This window comes from Oratosquilla oratoria, chromosome 31 (genome assembly GCF_046742065.1).
Source record: "Oratosquilla oratoria isolate Oo_2021 chromosome 31, ASM4674206v1, whole genome shotgun sequence".
In the NCBI taxonomy this organism is placed as follows: Eukaryota; Metazoa; Arthropoda; class Malacostraca; order Stomatopoda; family Squillidae; genus Oratosquilla; species Oratosquilla oratoria.
Genome location: NC_134807.1, coordinates 35,235,811 through 35,256,920, shown reverse-complemented (window position 1 = coordinate 35,256,920; position 21,110 = coordinate 35,235,811). Strand labels below are relative to the sequence as shown.

Sequence of the window (21,110 nt, the reverse complement as noted above, 5' to 3'; positions counted from 1 at the left end):
ACCCTAAGGTTTGGGTCTTTTAATGTGTGTGGATGTGGTGCAGATGAGAGTTAAAGGGAAGAGATAGGCAGTATGTTTGTGAGAAGAAAGATGGATGTACTGGCTTTGAGTGAAACTAAAATGAAAGGGAGGGGCAAGTGTAAGTTTGGGAGTGTAGTTGGGAGGTTCTCAGGAGTGAAGAGGGGACAAGGGAGAGAAGGGGTGGCTATACTAGTAAGTTAAGAGATAGGTAAGCGTGTAGTGGAATGGAAGGAGGTTTCTTCAAGGCTGATGTGGATGAATGTGAAGCTGGGAAGGGAGATGTGGGTTTTTGTAAGTGCATATGGGCCTGGTAGTGAGAAGAGCATAGAGGAAAGGGAGGCTTTTTGGGTAGATTTAAATGAGTGCATGGAAGGATTAGGGAGAAATGTCAATGTAGTATTGGGAGACCTTAATGCTAGGGTAGGAAACGAACCAATAGATGGAGTGATTGGGAAGTATGGAGTTCCAGGTAAAAATCGTAGTGGAGAGTTGATGGTGGAGATGTGTCATGAAAGAGAGTTGATGATAGCAAATACAGTGTTTCGGAAGAAAGTCAAGCATAAGTACACATGGGAGAGGGTGGTGGATGGAAGGGTGGCAGATAGAGTGTTAATGGACTATATAGTGGTGATCAGGAGTATGGTAGGAAGAGTTAAGGATGTGCATGTTCTAAGGGGAGAGAGTTGGGGAATATCAAATCATTTTCTGGTGGAAGGTAAATTGAGAGTGGAGAAAGAGGAAAAGGGCAGAAGGTAGGGAAGTACTTATAGTGAACTGCTTAAATGAGAATGAAAAGGAGGAGTATAAGAAGAAGCTGAGAGAGGAGTGGGAGGGAGTGAAGGATAGAATAAAACTAGTAGTGGAGGAGGAATGGGGATGGTTCAAGGAGGGAGTCATAAGGTGTGCAAAAATGGTGTGTGGAACAAGGAGGGCAGGAGGAAATAGAAGGGTAGTGAGTGGTGGGATAAAGAAGCAAAGAAGAGTGTAGAAGAGAAGAAGCAGGCTTTCATAGATTGGCTACAAATTAGGACGAAGGAATCATATGAGAGGTACAAAGTAAAGAGAAGGGAAGTTAAGCATAAGATAAAGGAAGCAAAGAGGAGAGCAGATGTGAAATGGGGTAAGAGTATGACAGAAAATTTTGAAAGTAATAAAAAGGTGTTTTGGAAAGAAATTAAAAGAGGAAGAGGAGGCGAATCAAGTAGAGAAGAAAAAGTAAAAGGTGCAGATGGAGAGATGATAATGGAAGAGAAGGCAGTGAGAGGAAGGTGGGCAGAGTATTTTATGGAGCTGCTAAATGTGAAGGAGGATAGGGAGGGCAAGGTAGTTGCATTGGGAAATGCTAAAAAAAAAGAGAGTGATGAGTGAGGAAAATGGAGGAGAAATAGGGAAAGATGAAGTGAAAGCAGCTGTTAAGATGATGAGAGCAGGTAAGGCACCTGGTCTGGATGGATGCCATGCAGAATGTCTGAAGAAAGGAGATACAGGTATGGTGGACTGGCTAGTGAGATTATCTAATGTTTGTTTAAGAGAGGGTAGAATGCCTAAGGACTGGAGGAGTGCCTGTATCGTTCTGCTTTACAAGGGAAAGGGGGACAAGTGTGAGTGTAATACTTTCAGAGGGATTAGCTTGTTGAGTGTAGTTGGGAAGGCTTATGGGAGGGTCTTGATTGAGAGGATTAGGAGAGAAACAGAGGGAGTAATTGGTGAGGAACAGTGTGGGTTTAGGACAGGTAGGGGTTGTGTAGATCAGATTTTTGTGGTAAGACAGATATAGGAAAAGGTAAGGATGTTTTTTGGGGTTTTATGGATTTGCAAAAGGCTTACGACAGGGTAGACAGGAAGGCACTGTGGGAGGTACTGCAGATATATGGGATAGGAGGAAAGCTGTTAAAAGCAGTCAAGAGTTTTTATGAGAGTAGTAGAGCTTGTGTTAGGATTAGAAATGGAGAGAATGAATGGTTTGAGGTAAAGGTGGGACTTCGTCAGGGAAGTGTTATGTCACCCTGACTGTTCAATCTATACATGGATGGGGTGGTGCGAGAGGTGAATGCAAGGGTAGTGGGACAGGGGTTGGAGATGGTTAAAGAAAATGGAGAAAAGTGGGAGATAAGCCAGTTGTTGTTTGCTGATGACACTGTGCTTGTAGCAGGATCAGAGGAGGGATTGAGGAAGTTAGTGTCAAAGTTTGAGAAGTTGTGTGAAAGAAGGAAGCTGAAGATGAATGTGGTCAAAAGTAAGGTGATTAAATGTACAATGGGAGAGAATGACAGCAGGCTGGAAGTGAGCATTAAGGGAGAGAGACTGGAGGAAGTGGATAGTTTTAGATACTTGGGTGTGAATGTGGCAGGTAGGTAAGGGAGGAGTGGGGTTGGAGGTAGAATGTAGATTGAGAGAAGTGAGTAAATGCCATGGTGGATTGAAAAGTGTAATGAGAAATAGACATCTGGGAATGGATGCTAAGAGGAGGTTATATGAAGGAGTGATTGTGCTGATAGCACTGTATGGGGCAGAAACATGGAACATAAAAGTGGAAGAGAGAAGGAGTTTGAATGTGTTTGAGATGAGGTGTCTGAGAAGTATGTTAGGGGTTACTAGGCTGGATAGAGTGAGAAATGAGGAGGTGAGGAGGAAAACAGGGATGGAAAGGGAGCTGGGAGATAGGGTGGATGAAAGAGTATTAGGATGGTTTGGATACATGGAAAGAATGAGTGAAGAAAGATTAGTAAAAGAGGTGTGGAAGGAGTGAATATGAGGGGGTGTCCGAGGATGACATGGATGGATGAGGTAAAAGGGGCATTACAAAAGAGAGGAATGTCTGTTGAGGAAGGACGGGAGAGGACAGAAGATACAAGTGAATGGAGAAGGGTTGTGTATAGATGAGGCTGTGATGTATGAGAGGGAATGGATGGGGGATGGGGGGTGAGGAACTATGTATGAGAAATAATTTGATGCAGCCCGAAGGGATTTCTCCTCGTCTTCTTTTCTGCTTGAGGGGACGGAGAGGGGGCGGGGATCGCCGAATTAATAAAGCAGCCTTGCTGTGTATGTGCTGTGTCTTGCGACACTGCCTCTGACCCAGGGCAGTGGACAGGATGCAGAGATGACCTGTCATCCAGGAGGTGCCAAGATGAGAGGGAGGGTGGAGGGGAGTGGAATATGTAGGGGATGGAATGGGTGGGAGTGGTTTCTATGCCTTTTTCTTTTTGGCTACCCCATCCCCCCGTGTAAGGGGGAAAATGCCTTTGGTATATGTATTAGTAATATAGATAACATTTTCCATAATTGGTGAAATGATATGGTTTAACATCACAACCCCCCCCATATTGGAAACCTAGAATGGTGTCCCTCACAGACTTTGTAGAATGGAATTTAATGAACCATGTCCTTGGTTCAACTTCCAGTAGCAGGATTCGAACTGCCATCCCCTTGACCTTCACTGCAAGTAACGATGTCCTAACCTGCTCAACCAGTACTTTTGTTTAAATTTTCAGAGAGAGGAACTGGCAAAGTTGAAGAAAGCAATACCAGACAGCCATCTCTTGCACTGATATAGCCTTGTCACCTCATCATGGATACACTTACACCAGTACATGCAAGAAGGGAACAAGTGGATTCCTTCATTAGCCTTGACCCTCGTGCAAATATGGAGCTAACAGAGGATTTTCCTAGGCATGTCATCACCATTACAGAAAACAAGGAACTTGCATCATCTTGTATTGCATTTCCCAAAAGCATCAAAGTTGATGCTGTTAATGATGGTAAGTTAGAGATGGATTTTTTTTAAGATATTTGAACAATATCAGCAGAAGAGGACTACAGATAGTAGTTGTTGCTGTTGTTGTCGTTCCCTAGACTGTCTGTCCGAGCAGTCCCATCTCCCCAAGGAATGCCACAGCCGAAACTGGGTTTTCCCACAAATCTTTTATAGAGTGTATGTTTTGTTGTTTGCGTGCATGATTGTGTATAATGCAGTCTTCCATTATGTGTTGTATGGTATGGGGTGAAGTGTTACATCCTGGGCAGCTGTTCACAATGCGGTCATCCAGCCTCTTCTGGTAGCTTAGAAGTGCTGGGTGGTGGCCACACCGCAGTCTGGCCAGGTGGACTCTGTCCTTTCGTGGGAGAGAGGATTCAGAAGGGTGGATATCAGGGGGTCTGGCATGCAGCAGTGTGTTGTCTTTCAGTGTGTTAATGGTGCGGTGAGTGATATGATTATGAATATGTTTCCGGAGGCTGGTATTTGGTGGTTGTGGAGGAAGTGAAGAGAGTATCTGTGTGTGATACAGGTCTTTGGGTGTTGTTTTAATGTTTCTTGGTGTGTGTGGGTGCTCTGCTATGTAGTGTAGCGGGTGTGATGTGTTTATGGTGGCTGCGGCAAGTGTTTGTGTGCCTCTCATGTCGAGGTGGTCCTTGACTTTGAGGACTTTTGTTTCATGGTGTAAATGGTCTGTAGGTGTTGTATTTGTGCAGCCTGTAATTGTTTTTAGGGCTTTGTTTTGTATGATTTGAAGGGTGTTGTGGTGTGTCTCACTGAGATTAGGAGCCCATGCAGGACTCGCATAATTCATCACTGAGCGTATGCATTGTTTGTATATTGTTGTGTTAGTTTCTTTGTTTTGTCCAAATGCTGTTCCAGTGATTGACTTAAGTGCGTTAAGTCTAGGTATGCATTTGTTTTTTATGTTTGTGATGTGTTGTTTGAAAGACATGGATGTATCGTATGTTACACCAAGAATTTTCGGTGTGTTTGTGTGTGGTATTAAAGTGTTGTTGATGTAGAGATGAGGTATGAATTTGTGTTCTTTTGTCCAGTTGGTGAGAAGTGTTGCTGTAGATTTGATTGGAGCTATTTTGAGTCTGTGATGAACCATGTGTTGAGTGTATCAAGGTATGGCTGGATTATTTCTGCAGCTTTGTCTGTGTTACGATGTGTGCAAGTGATTGTTATCCCGTCGCGTCTATGTTGTTGGACCACTCCCCAACCCCAAGAGTTGGGGGCCAAACGGCGCCAACCAGCCCTGGCCACCGGTTCTACGCAGGTGGCACCGATCCCCAAGAGGAGCTACGATTGCCTTGGGGAGTACCACAGATAGTAGTTGAAATATACTGTTTTCCTGTACTTCTGATATTATTTCTCTGATAATGGGTTAAGTGTACATCTACAAATGTGTTATAACATCACAGTTTCCCGTATATATATATATATATATATATATATATATATATGTATATACAGTATATATATATATATATAAATATATATATATATGTATATGTATATATGTGTATATATAGTATATATATATATATATATATATATATATATATATAATAATGTATATATATATATGTATATATATATATATTTTATATATATATATATATATATATATATATATATATATATATATATATATATATATATATATATATATATATATATATATTTATTCTTTTTTTTTTTTCTTAAGGTGAAGGCAAGCATCATTCACTTGATGGAGGGTTGCTTATACCTAAAGGACCCAGGAAAACAACAAATATATTACCGGAAAATGGCATCAAGATATCAAAGGGTTGTAGGATATCAGATGTAGGTATACATTGCTAATTAGTCTATTTATCTCCCTGTCTTTATATCTTCATATTAAGGACTACCCTTACAAGGGAGGTAGCAGATTAATAGGAAATACATTTCTTAAACTGGGTATTCATTTTTATTTTCATTGATAATTATCATACAATAAGAAATGGGTATGTTAATGTTACTTTTTTGTAGAAATATATAAATGGGTATTTTGAAGATGACACTCATGAAACATTTTTGCCTTCTCTTACAAAGATGGACCAACAACTAGAATCTGTTGAACATGTTTGCCAGAAAGAGGAGCAAGTGGATTCTTTCATTGATCTTGCTCCTCGTGGTACTGAATCCTTTGATGATTACCCAAGTCGTATTATCACCATCACAGAAACAAAGGAGCTGCCTTCTTCATGTGTCTCAACACCTCAGCATATAAAAGTTAATGTTGTGAATAATTGTAAGCTCAGTCCCAATTTGTGACTTGATATATTTGAATAAAAACTATAAAAGTAATTGAGTGTTATCTGTATATTCATTCACTTACTAATTTGCATGTTTATTTTTCTAATAGCTAAGAGCAACAATTCGATGGATGAAGTGATGCAGAAACTCCAAAATCTAGATAAAGTAGCTGTCACACCCTCTCAGAAGGACAAAAACATTCCTGATGTGTACAATTCATCAGATGTATGTAAAAATGTCAGTAATTATGCATTTTTCCTAACATTATGCAGGCTTGTGGGTATATGTGCAAAATTATCTGTTTAGTTATGATTTATTCTTATTTTGTAACTGTGGCATTTGTAAATGGTCTTCATCCTTATCTGACAGGTATTTGAGAAAGTAGAAGCAACATTAAGTCAACAAATACTTTCACTGCTTGGTTTTGAAGGAAGACATGATATTATGGCAAATATCCAAAGAAGAAATTCAGTGAATATCATAGAATCAGATGATGGAAAGGTCACAATATCAGGATCTTTGATGTCCATATTGAAATCAAAGGTAGGTTGGTTGTTAGAAAGAATGTGAGTGGTAGAGATAAACCAGCTCCTGTTGTCAGGTTCTTCTGTAGAAGAGCTTTGTCTTACTTCATTTTCTAAGGCCCAATCAGTGTTGCAAGAAACAAGGAGACCCTACATCCCCAAAGTGCTGATATGGGAGTGGTGGTTAAATGGGTTTTATATGTTTGTGATCGGGTGTGTGCATTGACTTGGCCATCCCCTTATTAGAGGGAAAGTTTCTTTAATGTATGTATTTACCTAATAGGTGTGGAAGAGGAATGGGGGTGTTTCAAGGAGGAAGTGACAAGGTGTGTAAAGATGGTATGTGGAATAAGGAGAATGGGAGGGAATAGAAGGGTAGCGAGTGGTGGGATGATGAAATGAAGAAGGTAGTAGAAGAGAAGAAGCAAGCATTCAAGGACTGGTTACAAAGTAGGATGAGAGATATAAAGAAAAGAAAAGAAGCAAAACAAAATATAAAGATGGCAAAAAGGAGAGCAGCTGTAATATGGGGAGGAGTATGACAGAAAATTTTGAAAACAATAAAAAGATATTTTGGAAGGAAATCAAGAGAGGAGGGGGAGAGTCAAGTAAAGAAGAAAAGGTAAAAGGCACAGATGGACAGATCTTAACCTCTTCAGTACGGGCCTTAAATCTCGCGGGCAGCAGCTGATGCCAGCCGTACAACATGTCGTAATAATACTCGCATCATAAAATATAGTCACCGCTTATATCGATCGTTCTCTCTTTCACCCGTGAATTTTGATAACCATAGAAAATGTGATTACAGACAGTTTAGAGAGTATGTCATTACGGAGGGGCAACTACAATAGATATAATCAAGACGCCGATATGGCAGCCTCGCGTATCCACTTGCTCCTCATGACGCCTACGTATGCGGCACCATATGGAAGGGGTTAAAGGAAGAGGAGGCAGTAAGGGGAAGATGGGCAGAGTGTTTTAACCTCTTCACTCCGGGGCACATCATGTCTGGCAGCATTAGCTGCCCGACGTGCGATGTTGCGTCATAATAATTGCATTATAAAAAATAAAGTCAGTGCTCAATCATTCGTTCTCTTTCACCCGTGTATTTTGATAACCATAGAAAATTGATGAAGCCAGTTTAGAGAGAATGGAAATTACGTAGGTACGACTACAATAAATATAATCAAGATGCCGACGTCAGCATCATCAAGTACCCACTTGCTCCTCATGCCGCCTATGTAGGCGTCACCGTATGGAAGTGGTTAAAGACCTGTTGAATGTGAAGAGGGATAGGGAGGGATTGGTGGTAGCAGTGGGAGGCACCAAGAAAATTATGGTGATGGGAAAGGAAAATGGAGGAGAAATAAGTATAGATAAAGTGCAAGTAGCTCTTAAAATTATGAGAACAGTTAATACACCTGAATTAGATGGGTGTCATGTGGAGTGTCAGAAGAAGGGAGGTACAGTAATAGAGGACCGGCTAGTGAGGTTTGATATGTGTTTAAGGGAGGGCAGAGTGCCAGAGGACTGGAAGAATGCCTTAATAGTTCTGCTTTACAAGGGAAAAGGGGACAAATATAAGTGTAGTAGTTTCAGAGGGATCAGTTTGCTGAGTGTTGTTGGGAAGGCATATGGGAGGGTTTTAATTGAGAGGATTAGGAGAGGAACAGAGGGAGTAATTGGTGAGGAACAGTGTGGGTTTAGGAAAGGTGAGTGTTGTGCAGATCAGATTTTTGTGGTAAGGCAGGTATGTGAGAAAGCTTTAGGAAAAGTTTAGGGTATTTTGGTCTTTATGGATTTGGAAAAGGCTTATGACAGGGTAGACAGGAAGGCACTGTGGGAGCTTTTGCAGGTATATGGGATTGGGGGAAAGCTGATAAGGGCAGTCAAAAGTTTTTATGAGAGTAGTAGTGCCTGTGTTGGAATTGGAAATGGAGAGAGTGAATGGTTTGAGGTATAGGTGGGACTGCATCAGGGATGTGTTATGTCACCATGGCTGTTCAGTGTGTACATTGATGGGGTGGTACAAAAGGTAAAGGTGAGGATGATTGGCAGGGGACCGGAGAAGGTTAAAGAAAATGGAGAAAAGTGCAAGCCAGTTGCTGCTTGCTGATGACACTGCACTTGTGGCAGGGGTAGAGGAGGGATTAAGGGAGTTAGTGACAGTTTGGAAAGGTATGTGATAGGAGAAACTTGCAGGTGAATGTGGGTAAAAGCAAGGTGATGAGATGTATTAGGGTAGAGGATGGCATTGAGTTGGAAGTAAGTCTAAAATGAGAGAGGCTGGAGAAAATACAGTGGCTGCAAAAAAAAAGTACACATTTTCACCGCAATAAAAATGTACACGCGTGAAACCGCGTGTACATTTTTATTGCATTCCCACCATAGGAATAGTGGGAGGAGCTAGGGAGTGACGTAGCACCCACGTGATAGGCTGACGTCATGCTTCCCCACCACAGCAAGCATCAGTGAGCTTCAAAAGCTCGGTGAGTGGGGATTAAATTTACACGCTCCTCAGTGCCCGCTTTTGCACTCGCTCACCAACTTTGACGGCCTATAACTCCACAACCACTTGCCACAATGGGACGAAATAAACTTACAATGGAGGAGAAGACTCGTGCCATCACCCTACTGGAGCAGGGGTGGTCTGTGATATGCATGGCCGTAGACCTGAAGGTGACAAGAAGGGTCCTCTACAACCTGAAGAAGGCAACCGCCAGCGTCCCACCCGGCACCATTCCACCACGAAAGAAGGGCTCTGGAGCCGAACAGACACCTTATTCAGGAGGTCAGGGTGCTTCTCCTTTAGTTCCACGGCAGTAATGGATGGTTCAGCTAACACCTCACGCTTCAAGACCTTGTCTGTTCGTGGGCTGGTCTTTCTTGGTGCTCCAGAGCCCTTCTTTCGTGGTGGAATGGTGCCAGGTGGGACGCTGGCAGCTGCCTTCTTCAGGTTGTAGACGACCCTTCTTGTCACCTTCAGGTCTACGGCCATGCGTATCACAGACCACCCCTGCTCCAGTAGGGTGATGGCACGAGTCTTCTCCTCCATTGTAAGTTTATTTCGTCCCATTGTGGCAAGTGGTTGTGGAGTTATAGGCCGTCAAAGTTGGTGAGCGAGTGCAAAAGCGGGCACTGAGGAGCGCGTAAATTTAATCCCCACTCACCGAGCTTTTGAAGCTCACTGATGCTTGCTGTGGCAGGGAAGCATGACGTCAGCCTATCACGTGGGTGCTACATCATTCCCTAGCTCCTCCCACTATTCCTATGGTGGGAACGCAATAAAAATGTACACGCGGTTTCGCGTGTGTGCATATTTATTGCGGTGAAAATGTGTACTTTTTTTTTGCGGCCACTGTAGATAGCTTTAGGTATTTGGGGTCACATATGGCAGGAAAGGGAGGAGTAGATATGGAGGTAAATTGTAGATTGAGATAAGCAATTAAGTGGGGCAGGGAATAGGAGGTAGGAGGTGCTTATGTATGAATGATATTTTGATGCAGCCCAAAGGGATTTCTCCCAGTCTTCTCATTTTCTGCATGAGGGGATGGAGAGGGGGGTCGCTGATTAAGTGAAGCAGCCTTGCTGTGGATGTATTGTCTTGCTACATTGCATCCATGAGGAACTGGGGTGAGAGGGTGGAAAGGGTGGTGGATGGGAGTGGAATGGGTGGGAATAGGTACCTGCCTTTGACTTGGCTACCTCCCTTATAAGGGGGAAGAAGTTCTTGATATATAGACAGATTTATGTAATTGTACCTGTGGAAAGCCATTTAGATCAGAGAAAGGAAAGAGTATAAAGATCAGACTTGCAATATTTTGTGGTTCCTAACTCTGGTCTTTCTCATATGCTCAGCAGGACATAAAGACCTACAGGACTCGATGTAGTCAATGACACAGGGAAAAAGGTAAGACATTTGACCAAAAAGACCAAGAGTGATACCAACAAGGATAGTTCTCACAATCAATCCATTGCCCCTGGTCTCTTTTGCAGAAGAGAGACAGATCTCAAATGGACAAAAGGCACAGTGACATTTACCCTCCAGGAATGGAACCCTATTCCACTTGACTCAATCTAGATGTTCCATTATTCCTCATGTTACATCTTCATTTTTGTTATCATCATTTCCTAGTTTTCTCTTTCTCTTTTTTCACAATTGTTTTTGTATTTACATAGTTGTTGTTGTCGTTCCCTAGACTGTCTGTCCGAGCAGTCCCGTCTCCCCAAGGAATGCCACAGCCGAAACTGGGTTTTCCCACAAATCCTTTATAGAGTGTATGTTTTGTTGTTTGCGTGCATGATTGTGTATAATGTAGTCTTCCATTATGTGTTGTATGGTATGGGGTGAAGTGTTATATCCTGGGCAGCTGTTCACAATGCGGTCATCCAGCCTCTTCTGGTAGCTTAGAAGTGCTGGGTGGTGGCCACACCGCAGTCTGGCCAGGTGGACTCTGTCCTTTAGTGGGAGAGAGGATTCAGAAGGGTGGATATCAGGGGGCCTGGCATGCAGCAGTGTGTTGTCTTTCAGTGTGTTAATGGAGCGGTGAGTGATATGATTATGAATATGTTTCCGGAGGCTGGTATTTGGTGGTTGTGGAGGAAGAGAAGAGAGTATCTGTGTGTGATACAGGTCTTTGGGTGTTTTAATGTTTCTTGGTGTGTGAGGGTGTTCTGCTATGTAGTGTAGCAGGTGTGATGTGTTTGTGGTGGCTGCGGCAAGTGTTTGTGTGCCTCTCATGTCGAGGTGGTCCTTGACTTTGAGGACTTTTGTTTCATGGTGTAAATGGTCTGTAGGTGTTGTATTTGTGCAGGCTGTAATTGTTTTTAGGGCTTTGTTTTGTATGATTTGAAGGGTGTTGTGTGCCTCACTGAGATTAGGAGCCCATGCAGGACTCACATAATTCATCACTGAGCGTATGCATTGTTTGTATATTGTTGTATTAGTTTCTTTGTTTTGTCCAAATGTTGTTCCAGTGATTGACTTAAGTGCGTTAAGTCTAGGTATGCATTTGTTTTTTATGTTTGTGATGTGTTGTTTGAAAGACATGGATGTATCGTATGTTACACCAAGAATTTTCGGTGTGTTTGTGTGTGGTATTAAAGTGTTGTTGATGTAGAGATGAGGTATGTATTTGTGTTCTTTTGTCCAGTTGGTGAGAAGTGTTGCTGTAGATTTGATTGGAGCTATTTTGAGTCTGTGATGAACCATGTGTTGAGTGTATCAAGGTATGGCTGGATTATTTCTGCAGCTTTGTGTGCATGTGATTATGTCGTCTGCGTAGGAAGAGATTTGTATTTCTGAGGTGTCTGGTGTGGGTAAGTCATGCATGTATAGATTAAAGAGTGTGGGGGATAGAACAGAGCCCTGTGGTACTCCATTCTTAATGTTTCTGATGTGCGATGATTGGCCATTATATGACACACAAGCATTCCTACCTGCCAGATAATTGGCCAGCCATCTTTTGGTGTTATTGTGCATGTCTGTGTTATATATTTTATTTGTTAGGTTGTGGCAGGGGATAGCATCAAAAGCTTTACTAATGTTTAATGTTATAAGAAGTGTTCTGTGGTGGGGCCTATCTGAATTGATGCCATCTAAAATTCTTTGTGTGAGGTTTATCAGAAGAGTGTTTGTGGAGTGTAGTGGCCTAAAACCGTGTTGTGAGTCAGCAAGGGGAATATGTGGTGTGACAAGTTGAAGTATTAGGCATTCAATGACTTTAGAGGGGGTGCAGAGAAGTGTGATTGGGCGGTGCGATGTTGGGATTGTTGGGTCTTTGTTCGGTTTTGGAATGGTGATTATTTTATCATGCTTCCAAATGTCGAGTATAGTGTTGTGTGAACAGCTGTAGTTTGCAATGTTTGTGAGTGCGTATATACCTTGTGGTCCAATGTGTTTTAGGTGGATGTTACTTATGTTGTTTATTACCATTATTATAATTTTATTTTTTGTAATCATCATCTCTCTCTTGTCATTACAATGCTGGTAATTAGTTAAAGTACCATCCACTGGGAGAGGTACTTATGTACAAAAAGCCCACCACTCATCTTGTACACCATTCCTTTGGGAAAGCTTGTCTACAAAACTATCTATATACCAAGGGCGTTTCTCCCTTAAGAGAGGAAGCCAAATCAAAAGGCACAAACCCATTCCCATCCACCCCCCTTGTTTCCGTCTCATCATAGCTCCTAGTGGATGAAGGGTCATCCCTGTCTCCCACCCACTGCCTTGGGTCAGAAAGAATGAAGCAAGACACAGTACAACCACAGCAAGGCCACTTCACTTAATTGGTGACCCCCCTCTCTGTCCCCTTCTGTGGAAAAGAAAGAAGATGGAGAAATCACTTTGGACTGCTTCAGAACATCCACACACAACCAAACCCCACTCCCTTGTCCCTCACTCTGTATACAGTCATTCTCCACCCACCCCTATCTCCTGCCTTCTCTCTTCATTGCTCAATAGATATTTTCCTCCTGCTCAATGCACCTTTCACCCATCCATCTCATTCTCAGTCATCACTTCAAATTCACTCCATCCACCTTTTCCTTCCACACCTCTTTTATTAATCTTTCTTTACTTATTCTTTCCATGTGTCCTAACCATCCCAATACTCTTTCATTTCATCAGCCATATATACCTTCTCCTTTTCTACCCCTACTGTCCTTACCTCCTCATTTCTTCCCCAATCCAACCTTGTAACCTCTACCATACTTCTCAGACATTTCATCTCAAACACATTTGAAATTTTCCTCTCTGCCTACTTTATTGTACTGTGACTGGCCCTCTGTTGTGCTGTTCCCTCTTAACCACTTCAATCCGGGCCAAAATCTCGCGGGCAGCATTAGCTGCCAGACGTATGATGTTGCGTCATAATACTCGCATTATAAGAAATAAAGTCACAGCTGTATCGATCATTCTCTCTTTCACCCGTGAATTTTGATAACCATAGAAAATATGATGAAGCCAGTTTACAGAGTATGGGGGTCACGCAGGTACAACTACAATGAATATAATCAAGACGCCGACATCGGCATCCTCGCGTACCCACTTGCTCCTCATGATGCCTACGTAGGCATCACCATATGGAAGGGGATAAAACTGTCTTGTATCACCTCTGTGGGTATAAATTTCCATTTTTTGTCTTTGTTCCCAGTGGTAGACAGAAGAAAGAATTCTCCCACTGAGCAGTGTTTCCTCATCCCACCCACATCATTCATATGTGTGTATATATATATGTGTGTGTGTATATATATATATACATATATATATATATATATATATATATATGTACATATGTAAATATATATGTACATATATATATATATATATATATATATATATATATATATGTATAAGAGAAATTCGCTAGTAACAGCGACATCGATCCGATAATTTTTTATGACAGTCGCATGCAGGATTCGAACCCACTGCTTTCGGCCACCCGTAAGATCACCTTCACAGAGCCTTAGCCCACTACACCAACAGAGACTTAAGAGCCTTGAAACCTGGAATCAAACTGATTCCTGAGGATAGGAAAGATCACTAATCTGTGACCCCAATTCCTGTTTTACACAAAGCCCAAATCTACCAGTTGGCAAGGGGTAAGGTTCGGAACAAATCTCTTTCACGCTTTTCGCCATTGTAACTATGAGAGAAATTTGCTAGTAACAGCGACATCAGTCCGATAATTTTCATGACAGTTGCATGCTGGATTCGAACCCACTGCTTTTGGCCACCCATGAGATCACCTTCACAGAGCCTTAGCCCATTACACCAACAGAGACTTAAAGCCTTGAAACCTGGAATCGAACTGATTCCTGAGTATAGGAAAGATGGTTTTTGTGCACACTATTTTTTCGTCCATTTTGTTCCAAGTGTCCACCACTCTATGTGGAATTTTTTTTTTCTTCAGATCTCTTCTATAACTATATATTTTTTTATTTTCTTTCCATGTCCTCTTGTGTTTCTCTTGTCCCAGTTTAACAAGTCCTCTCTATCTAGTATTTCTGTGCCCTTCATGATTCTGTAGATGGTCAGTAGGTCGCCTCTCTTTCTTCTTTGCTCCAGAGTTGGTAACTCCAGTTTAGACAGCCTCTCCTCATATGACAAGTTTGCAAGTGCAGGTGCCATTTTTGTGGCTGCTCTCTGGATTCTTTCTATTTTCTATATATTCTTTTTGGTACTTGGTGGCCACAATGTCACTGCATATTCTAGTCTAGGCTCAGTGTGACCAATAATTTGTTAATCAATTCTTCATCCAAATATGTAAATGCCACTTTTATTGATCTTAGCAAGAGTTTCTATGAGAGTAGTAGAGCTTGCGTTAGGATTAGAAATGGAGAGAGTGAATGGTTTGAGGTAAAGGTGGGACTTTGTCAGGGGTGTGTTATGTTGCCCTGGCTGTTCAATCTTTACATGGATGGGGTGGTGCGAGAGGTAAATGCAAGGGTAGTGGGTTAGGGGTTGGAGATGATTAAAGAAAATGGAGAAAAGTGGGAGGTGAGCCAGTTGTTGTTTGCCGACGACACTGATCTTGTAGCAGGATCAGAGGAGGGATTGAGGAAGTTAGTGACAAGAGTTTGAGAAGGTGTGTGAAAGAAGGAAGCTGAAGATAAATGTGGGCAAAAGTAAGGTGATGAGATATACAATGGGAGAGAGTGACAGTAGGCTGGAAGTGAGCATTAAGGGTGAGAAACTGGAGGAAGTGGATAGTTTCAGATATTTGGGTGCGAATGTGACAGGAAAGGGAGGAGTGGGGGTGGAGGTAGAATGTAGATTGAGAGAAGCGAGTAAATGCCTTGGTAGATTAAAAAGTGTAATGAGAAATAGACATCTGGGAATGGATGCTAAGAGGAGGTTATATGAAGGAGTGATTGTGCCAACAACAATGTACGGGGCAGAAACATGGAACATGAGAGAGGAAGAGAGAAGGAGTGTGAATGTGTTTGAGATGAAATGTCTGAGAAGTATGATAGGGGTTACTAGGCTAGATAGAGTGAGAAATGAGGAGGTGAAGAGAAGAACAGGGGTGGAAAAGGAGCTGGGAGGTAGGGTTGATGAAAGAGTATTAGGATGGTTTGGACACATGGAAAGAATGAGTGAAGAAAGATTAGTAAAAGAAGTGTGGAAGGCAGAGGTGAAAGGAGTGAATATGAGGGGGCGTCTTAGGATGAGATGGATGGATGGGGTGAAAGGGGCTTTACAAAAGAGAGGAATGTCTGTAGAGGAAGGACAGGAGAGGACAGAAGATAGGGGTGAATGGAGAAGGGTTGTGTGTAGATGAGGCTGTGATGCATGAGGGGGAGTGGATGGGGGATGGGGGGTGAGGAAGTATGGATGAGAAAAAATTTGACGCAGCCCGAAGGGATTTTTCCCCGTCATATCCTTTCCTACATGAGGGGACGGAGAGTGGGGGTCGCCGAATTTATGAAACGGCCTTGCTGTGGATGTGCTGTGTCTTGCGACACTGCTTCTGACCCAGGGCAGTGGACAGGATGCAGGGATGACCTGTCATCCAGGAGGTGCCAAGATAGGAGGGAGGGAGGAGGTTGGAGGGGAGTGGAATATATGGGACAGGAAATGGGTGGGAGTGATTTCTATGCCTTTTTCTTTTTGTCTACCCCCCGTCTAAGGGGGAAAAAGCCTTTGGTATATGTATGTATGTAGTAAGTTATAGGATTCTCTGACAATTTTGTTTATCTGTTTATCATAGGACAAGTCGTTTGAGATAATAACACCCAAATCTTTTTCAGATCCCACTTTCTTTACCTCCTTAGTTCCAATTTTATATTGTCCTGATATTCTATTTTTACTTTTTCCCAACTCCATTATGCTACACTTCTTAATGTTGAAGTCCACTTCCCATTTCTGACTCCAGTTCCATACTTTATTCAGGTTATCCTGTAGTGATTCGCAATCCGTTTCAGTTTTTACTTTCCTTAACAATTTAGCATTGTCTGCAAAGAAGTTCATGTAACATTGCACATCATCATCCATGTCATTCACATAAATAACAAACATTATTGGAGCCAATACAGATCCTTGCAGAACTCCACTGATCACCTCTTTCCAACCTGAATATTTTTCTCTGAGTACTACTCTCATCTTTCTACCAATCAGGAAGTTCTCCATCCATTTTAGTAGGTTCCCTTGTATCCTCCTATATGTTCCAGTTTTTTTTAATAATTTTTTGTGTGGTACCTTGTCAAAAGCTTTTTGTAAGTCCAGGAAGGCACAGTCAGCCCATCAATTCCTTTCTTGCACTATGTCTATTAATCTTGAGTAGAAACATATTAAGTTGGTGGTACATGATCTTCCTTGTCTGAACCCAAATTGTCTTGTGTTTATTATATTATTTTCTTTCAGGTGTTTTACCCATCTATTCTTGATGATTTTCTCACAAATTTTGGCTATAGTGTTTGTTAGTGTGACAGGTCTATAGTTAGTTGGTTCTTCATTATTTCCTCCTTTATATATTGGTACAATGTTAGCATTTTTCCAGTCTTTTGGTATTTTTCTTTCTTTAAGTGAGCAACTCATTATGTATTTGGTTCATTAGTTCTTCTTTGCATTCTTTTAGAATCCAATTTGCAATTCCATCCGGGCCATGTGATTTCCCGACATCAAGGTTTGATTGATGTTCCATCACTTCCTCTTGTGTTATTATTATCTTGCTCATGGGGGGAGATTGCACTTCATTTCCTTTGTCCCAATATTGTGCTTTCTAGTGAAAACAGACTTGAAGTGATTATTCATGACTTCGGCCATTTTTAAATTTTTTGTTTACTCTATATTTTGTTGGCACAGTTTCACAATTTCCTGTTTATTTTTAAGTTTACCATTTTATCGATAGAATAGCTTGGGTTGCTCTTTGCATTTATCTATAATGTCTTTTTCATAGTTCCTTTTTTCCTCTCTTTGCACTTTTACATACTCATTTCTATAGTTTATATACATTTGCCATTTTCCAGGTTTTTATCTTTTCTCCATCTTTTCCAAACTCTGTCCCTTCTATCTTTTGCCTCACTGCATCCTCTGTTGAACCAGCATTTAATGTACACTCTAGCTTGTCTTGGTACGTGCCTATTCACCACTTCATTGTAATTATTCATGAAGGTATCCCATTTTTCTTCCACTTTTGTCTCCATGTAAAATTTTTCCCAATTTGTATTCTGAAGGAATTTCTTTAGTTTTCCAAAGTCCGTTTTGCTGTACATCAATCTTCCTTTCCTATGCTTTTCATTTCTCTCCCTGTATATTTCTTCCTTTAGTTCTGTCTCAATGAGTATATGGTCACTCTTTCCAATTGGTGTTCTTATATTGGATTTTTTCCACAATTTCAGGTTCTGTTGTAAATATTAAATCTAGTGTCAATGGCTCCTCATTATTTCTGTATCTGGTGTTTTCACTGACCCATTGTGTCATTGTATATTCCATGGTCATGTCCAGTAATACATTACCCCACAAGTCTTCTCTGCCTTTTGCTGTCTTGTCCTCCCAACAAATTTCTCTGCAGTGTGTGTATTTACCTACTTTACCTAGTTGTACTTTACGGGATGGGAGCTATGCTCATTGTGACCCGTTTTCGTATCTCTCCACATCCAATTTATTCTTGAACTCATGTATAGTTCTGGCATTCACTGTTTAGTTTATTCCAGACATCGATCACTCTGTGCGGGAAACTGTTCTTTTTCAGGTCTCTTCTGTAACTGTCCTTCTTTAGCTTTTAATCGTGTCCTCTTGTTTCTCTCTTGTCCCATTTCAATAGGTCATCTTTATCAAGAACTTCATTCCTTTCATAATGGTTGTATTTACCTAGTTGTATTTTGCGGGAGAAGAGCTATGCTCGTAGGGACCCGCAGTTGTATCTTTCCATATCCAGTTCTTTCTTAAAGTCGTGTATAGTTTTAGGGAGGGGGGGGGGGTCACCGAATTTATGAAGCGGCCTTGCTGTGGATGTGCTGTGTCTTGCGACACTGCTTCTGACCCAGGGCAGTGGACAGAATGCAGGGATGACCTATCATCCAGGAGGTGCCAAGAAAGGAGGGTGGAAGGGAGTGAAATATATGAGAAATGAAATGGGTAGGAGTGATTTCTATGCCTTTTTCTTTTTGTCTACCCCCCATGTAAGGGGGAAAAAGCCTTTGGTATATGTATGTATAGTTTTAGCACTCACTGTTTTCTCTTTCAATTTATTCTAAGTATATATCACTATTTGGAAAGCTACTCTTTTTCAGATCTCTTCTGTAACTGTCCTTCTTAACCTCTTCACTCTGGGGCACATCGCACGTCTGGCAGCATTAGCTGCCCGACGTGTGATGTTGCGTCATAATAATCGCATTATAGAAAATAAAGTCAGTGCTCAATCGTTCGTTCTCTTTCACCCGTGAATTTTAATAACCATAGAAAATATGATGAAGCCAGTTTAGAGAGAATGGAGGTTACGTAGGTACGACTACAATAAATATAATCAAGATGCCGACGTCGGCATCATCGCGTACCCACTTGCTCCTCGTGCCACCTATGTAGGCATCACCGTATGGAAGTGGTTAAGTTTCTTCTTGTGTCCCCTTGTATTTCTTCTGTCCCATTTAAGTAGATCATCCCTGTCAAGGATTTCCATCCCTTTCATAATTCTATAGATGGTTATCAAATCGCCTCTTTTTCTTCTTTGCTCCAGAGTTATTAAGTTTAGTTTGTCCAATCTTTGTTCGTATGTCAACATGCTGAGTGTTGGTGCCATCTTTGTTAGTGCTCTTTGAATTCTTTCTAGTTTATGTTTTTTTTGTACTGGCTGTCCATAGTGACGCTGCATACTCTAATTTTGGTCCTATCAGTGTAACTAGGATTTTCTTCACCATTTCCTCGTCCATGTGTTCAAAGGCCACTTTCATTGATCCTATTAAGTTGTAGGTTTCTCCAACTATTTTGTTTACATGTTTGTCTGGTATCATGTCATTTGAAATGATCACTCCTAGGTCTCTTTCTGAGTTTACTTTTGTAACTTCCTTTGTTCCAATTTTGTATTGACTGGATATTCTATTTTTACTTTTTCCAAATTCCATCATACTACATTTTTTATGTTGAAATTCACTTCGTTCTTTTTACTCCAATTCCAGACTTTATCCAGATCTCCCTGAAAAGATTTGCAGTCTTCTTCGTTACTCACTCTCTTCAATAGTTTTGCATCATCTGCAAAGAAGTTTATATAGCATGTAATTCCTTCATTCATGTCGTTTATATAAATAGCATACGTTATCTGAGCCAACACAGAGCCTTGGGGTACTCCACTTATCATGTTAAACCATTTTGAGTTCTTTTCTCTAAGTATCACTCTAATTTTTCTTCCTTCCAAGAAGTCTTCTATCCATTCCAATAATTTTCCTTGTATTCCACCTATTATTTAGATTTTTTGTGTGGTACTTTGTCAAAAGCCTTATGTAGGTCCAGGAAGGCACAAACAGCCCAGCCATCTCTTTCTTGTATTATGTCCATCAATCTTGAGTAAAAGCATATTAAGTTTGTAGTACATGATCTTCCACTTCTAAATCCAGATTGGTTGGGGTTTTATATTTTGTTCTTTTCCAAGTGTTTAGTCCACTTGTTTTTAATAACTCCTTCGCATATTTTTGCAATTGTGCTTGTAAGGGATACTGGTCTATAGTTTGTTGGATTTTCTTTATATCCTCCCTTATATATTGGTACAATATTAGCATTTTTCCAGTCTTGTGGTACTTTTCCTTCTTTTAGTGAGAAGTCTGTTATCTTGTGTATTTTGTCTGTGAGTTCATCTATGCATTCTTTTAATATCCAGTTCGCCATTCTGTCTAGCCCATGTGACTTTCTGGTATTGAGTTTCTTTATTTGGTCCCTTATTTCTCTCTGTGTCACCATTATTTCTTTCATTTTAGGGATCTTCCTGGTGACTATCATCCCACAATTGTGTAGCTTTCAATTGTAAAAACAGACTTAAAGTGCCTGGTCATTATTTCAGCCATTTCTACATCTGTGTATTCTTGATTTCCTTCATGAGGTTTTTTTTATTTCGTGTTTGTCTTTTAGTTTGTCGTTTACATATCTCTAAAATAGTTTAGGTTGATCTTTGCATTTTGCTGTTATATCTTTTTCATAGTTTCTTTTTTCCTCTCTTCGTATGTCTGCATATTCATTTCTCAGTTTAATGTATGTTTGCCATTTAGTCTCTTTTTTGTCTCTTTTTCCATCTTTTCCAAGCTTTGTTTCTTTTATCTTTAGCATCGCTACACTTTTTATTATACCAGCACTTTATGTACTCCCTTTTCTGTTTCTGCTTAGGCACATCTTTGTCTGTTCCCTCTTTATATATTTCTTTGAAAATGGTCCATTTCTCTTCCATCTTTGTTTCATCATTTGGAAATTTTTCCCAACAGGCTTTTTGAATTTTTTTCTTCTAAGTTGTACAAAATCAGTTTTGTTGTACATCAGTCTTCCTTCTCTATGTTACTCATTCCTTCTTAACACAATTCTTTTTTAGTGC

The 21,110-nt window shown here is 40.9% G+C and overlaps 1 protein-coding gene across 4 annotated transcripts in view; it reads left to right on the top strand.

Annotated features, from left to right (window-relative positions):
* Positions 1-21,110, top strand: part of LOC143041515 (uncharacterized) — an 85,947-nt gene that overhangs the window by 24,422 nt on the left and 40,415 nt on the right. For 3 of the 4 annotated variants that reach the window (XM_076213482.1, XM_076213479.1, XM_076213480.1), the window contains 5 exons: positions 3,516-3,782; positions 5,496-5,614; positions 5,864-6,062; positions 6,177-6,304; positions 6,437-6,610. In XM_076213482.1, coding sequence (XP_076069597.1) covers positions 3,593-3,782; positions 5,496-5,614; positions 5,864-6,062; positions 6,177-6,304; positions 6,437-6,610 — 810 coding nt within the window. In that variant the 5' untranslated portion in view covers positions 3,516-3,592. The remainder of the gene's footprint in view (positions 1-3,515; positions 3,783-5,495; positions 5,615-5,863; positions 6,063-6,176; positions 6,305-6,436; positions 6,611-21,110) is intronic. The other variant, XM_076213481.1, reaches the window with a different exon arrangement.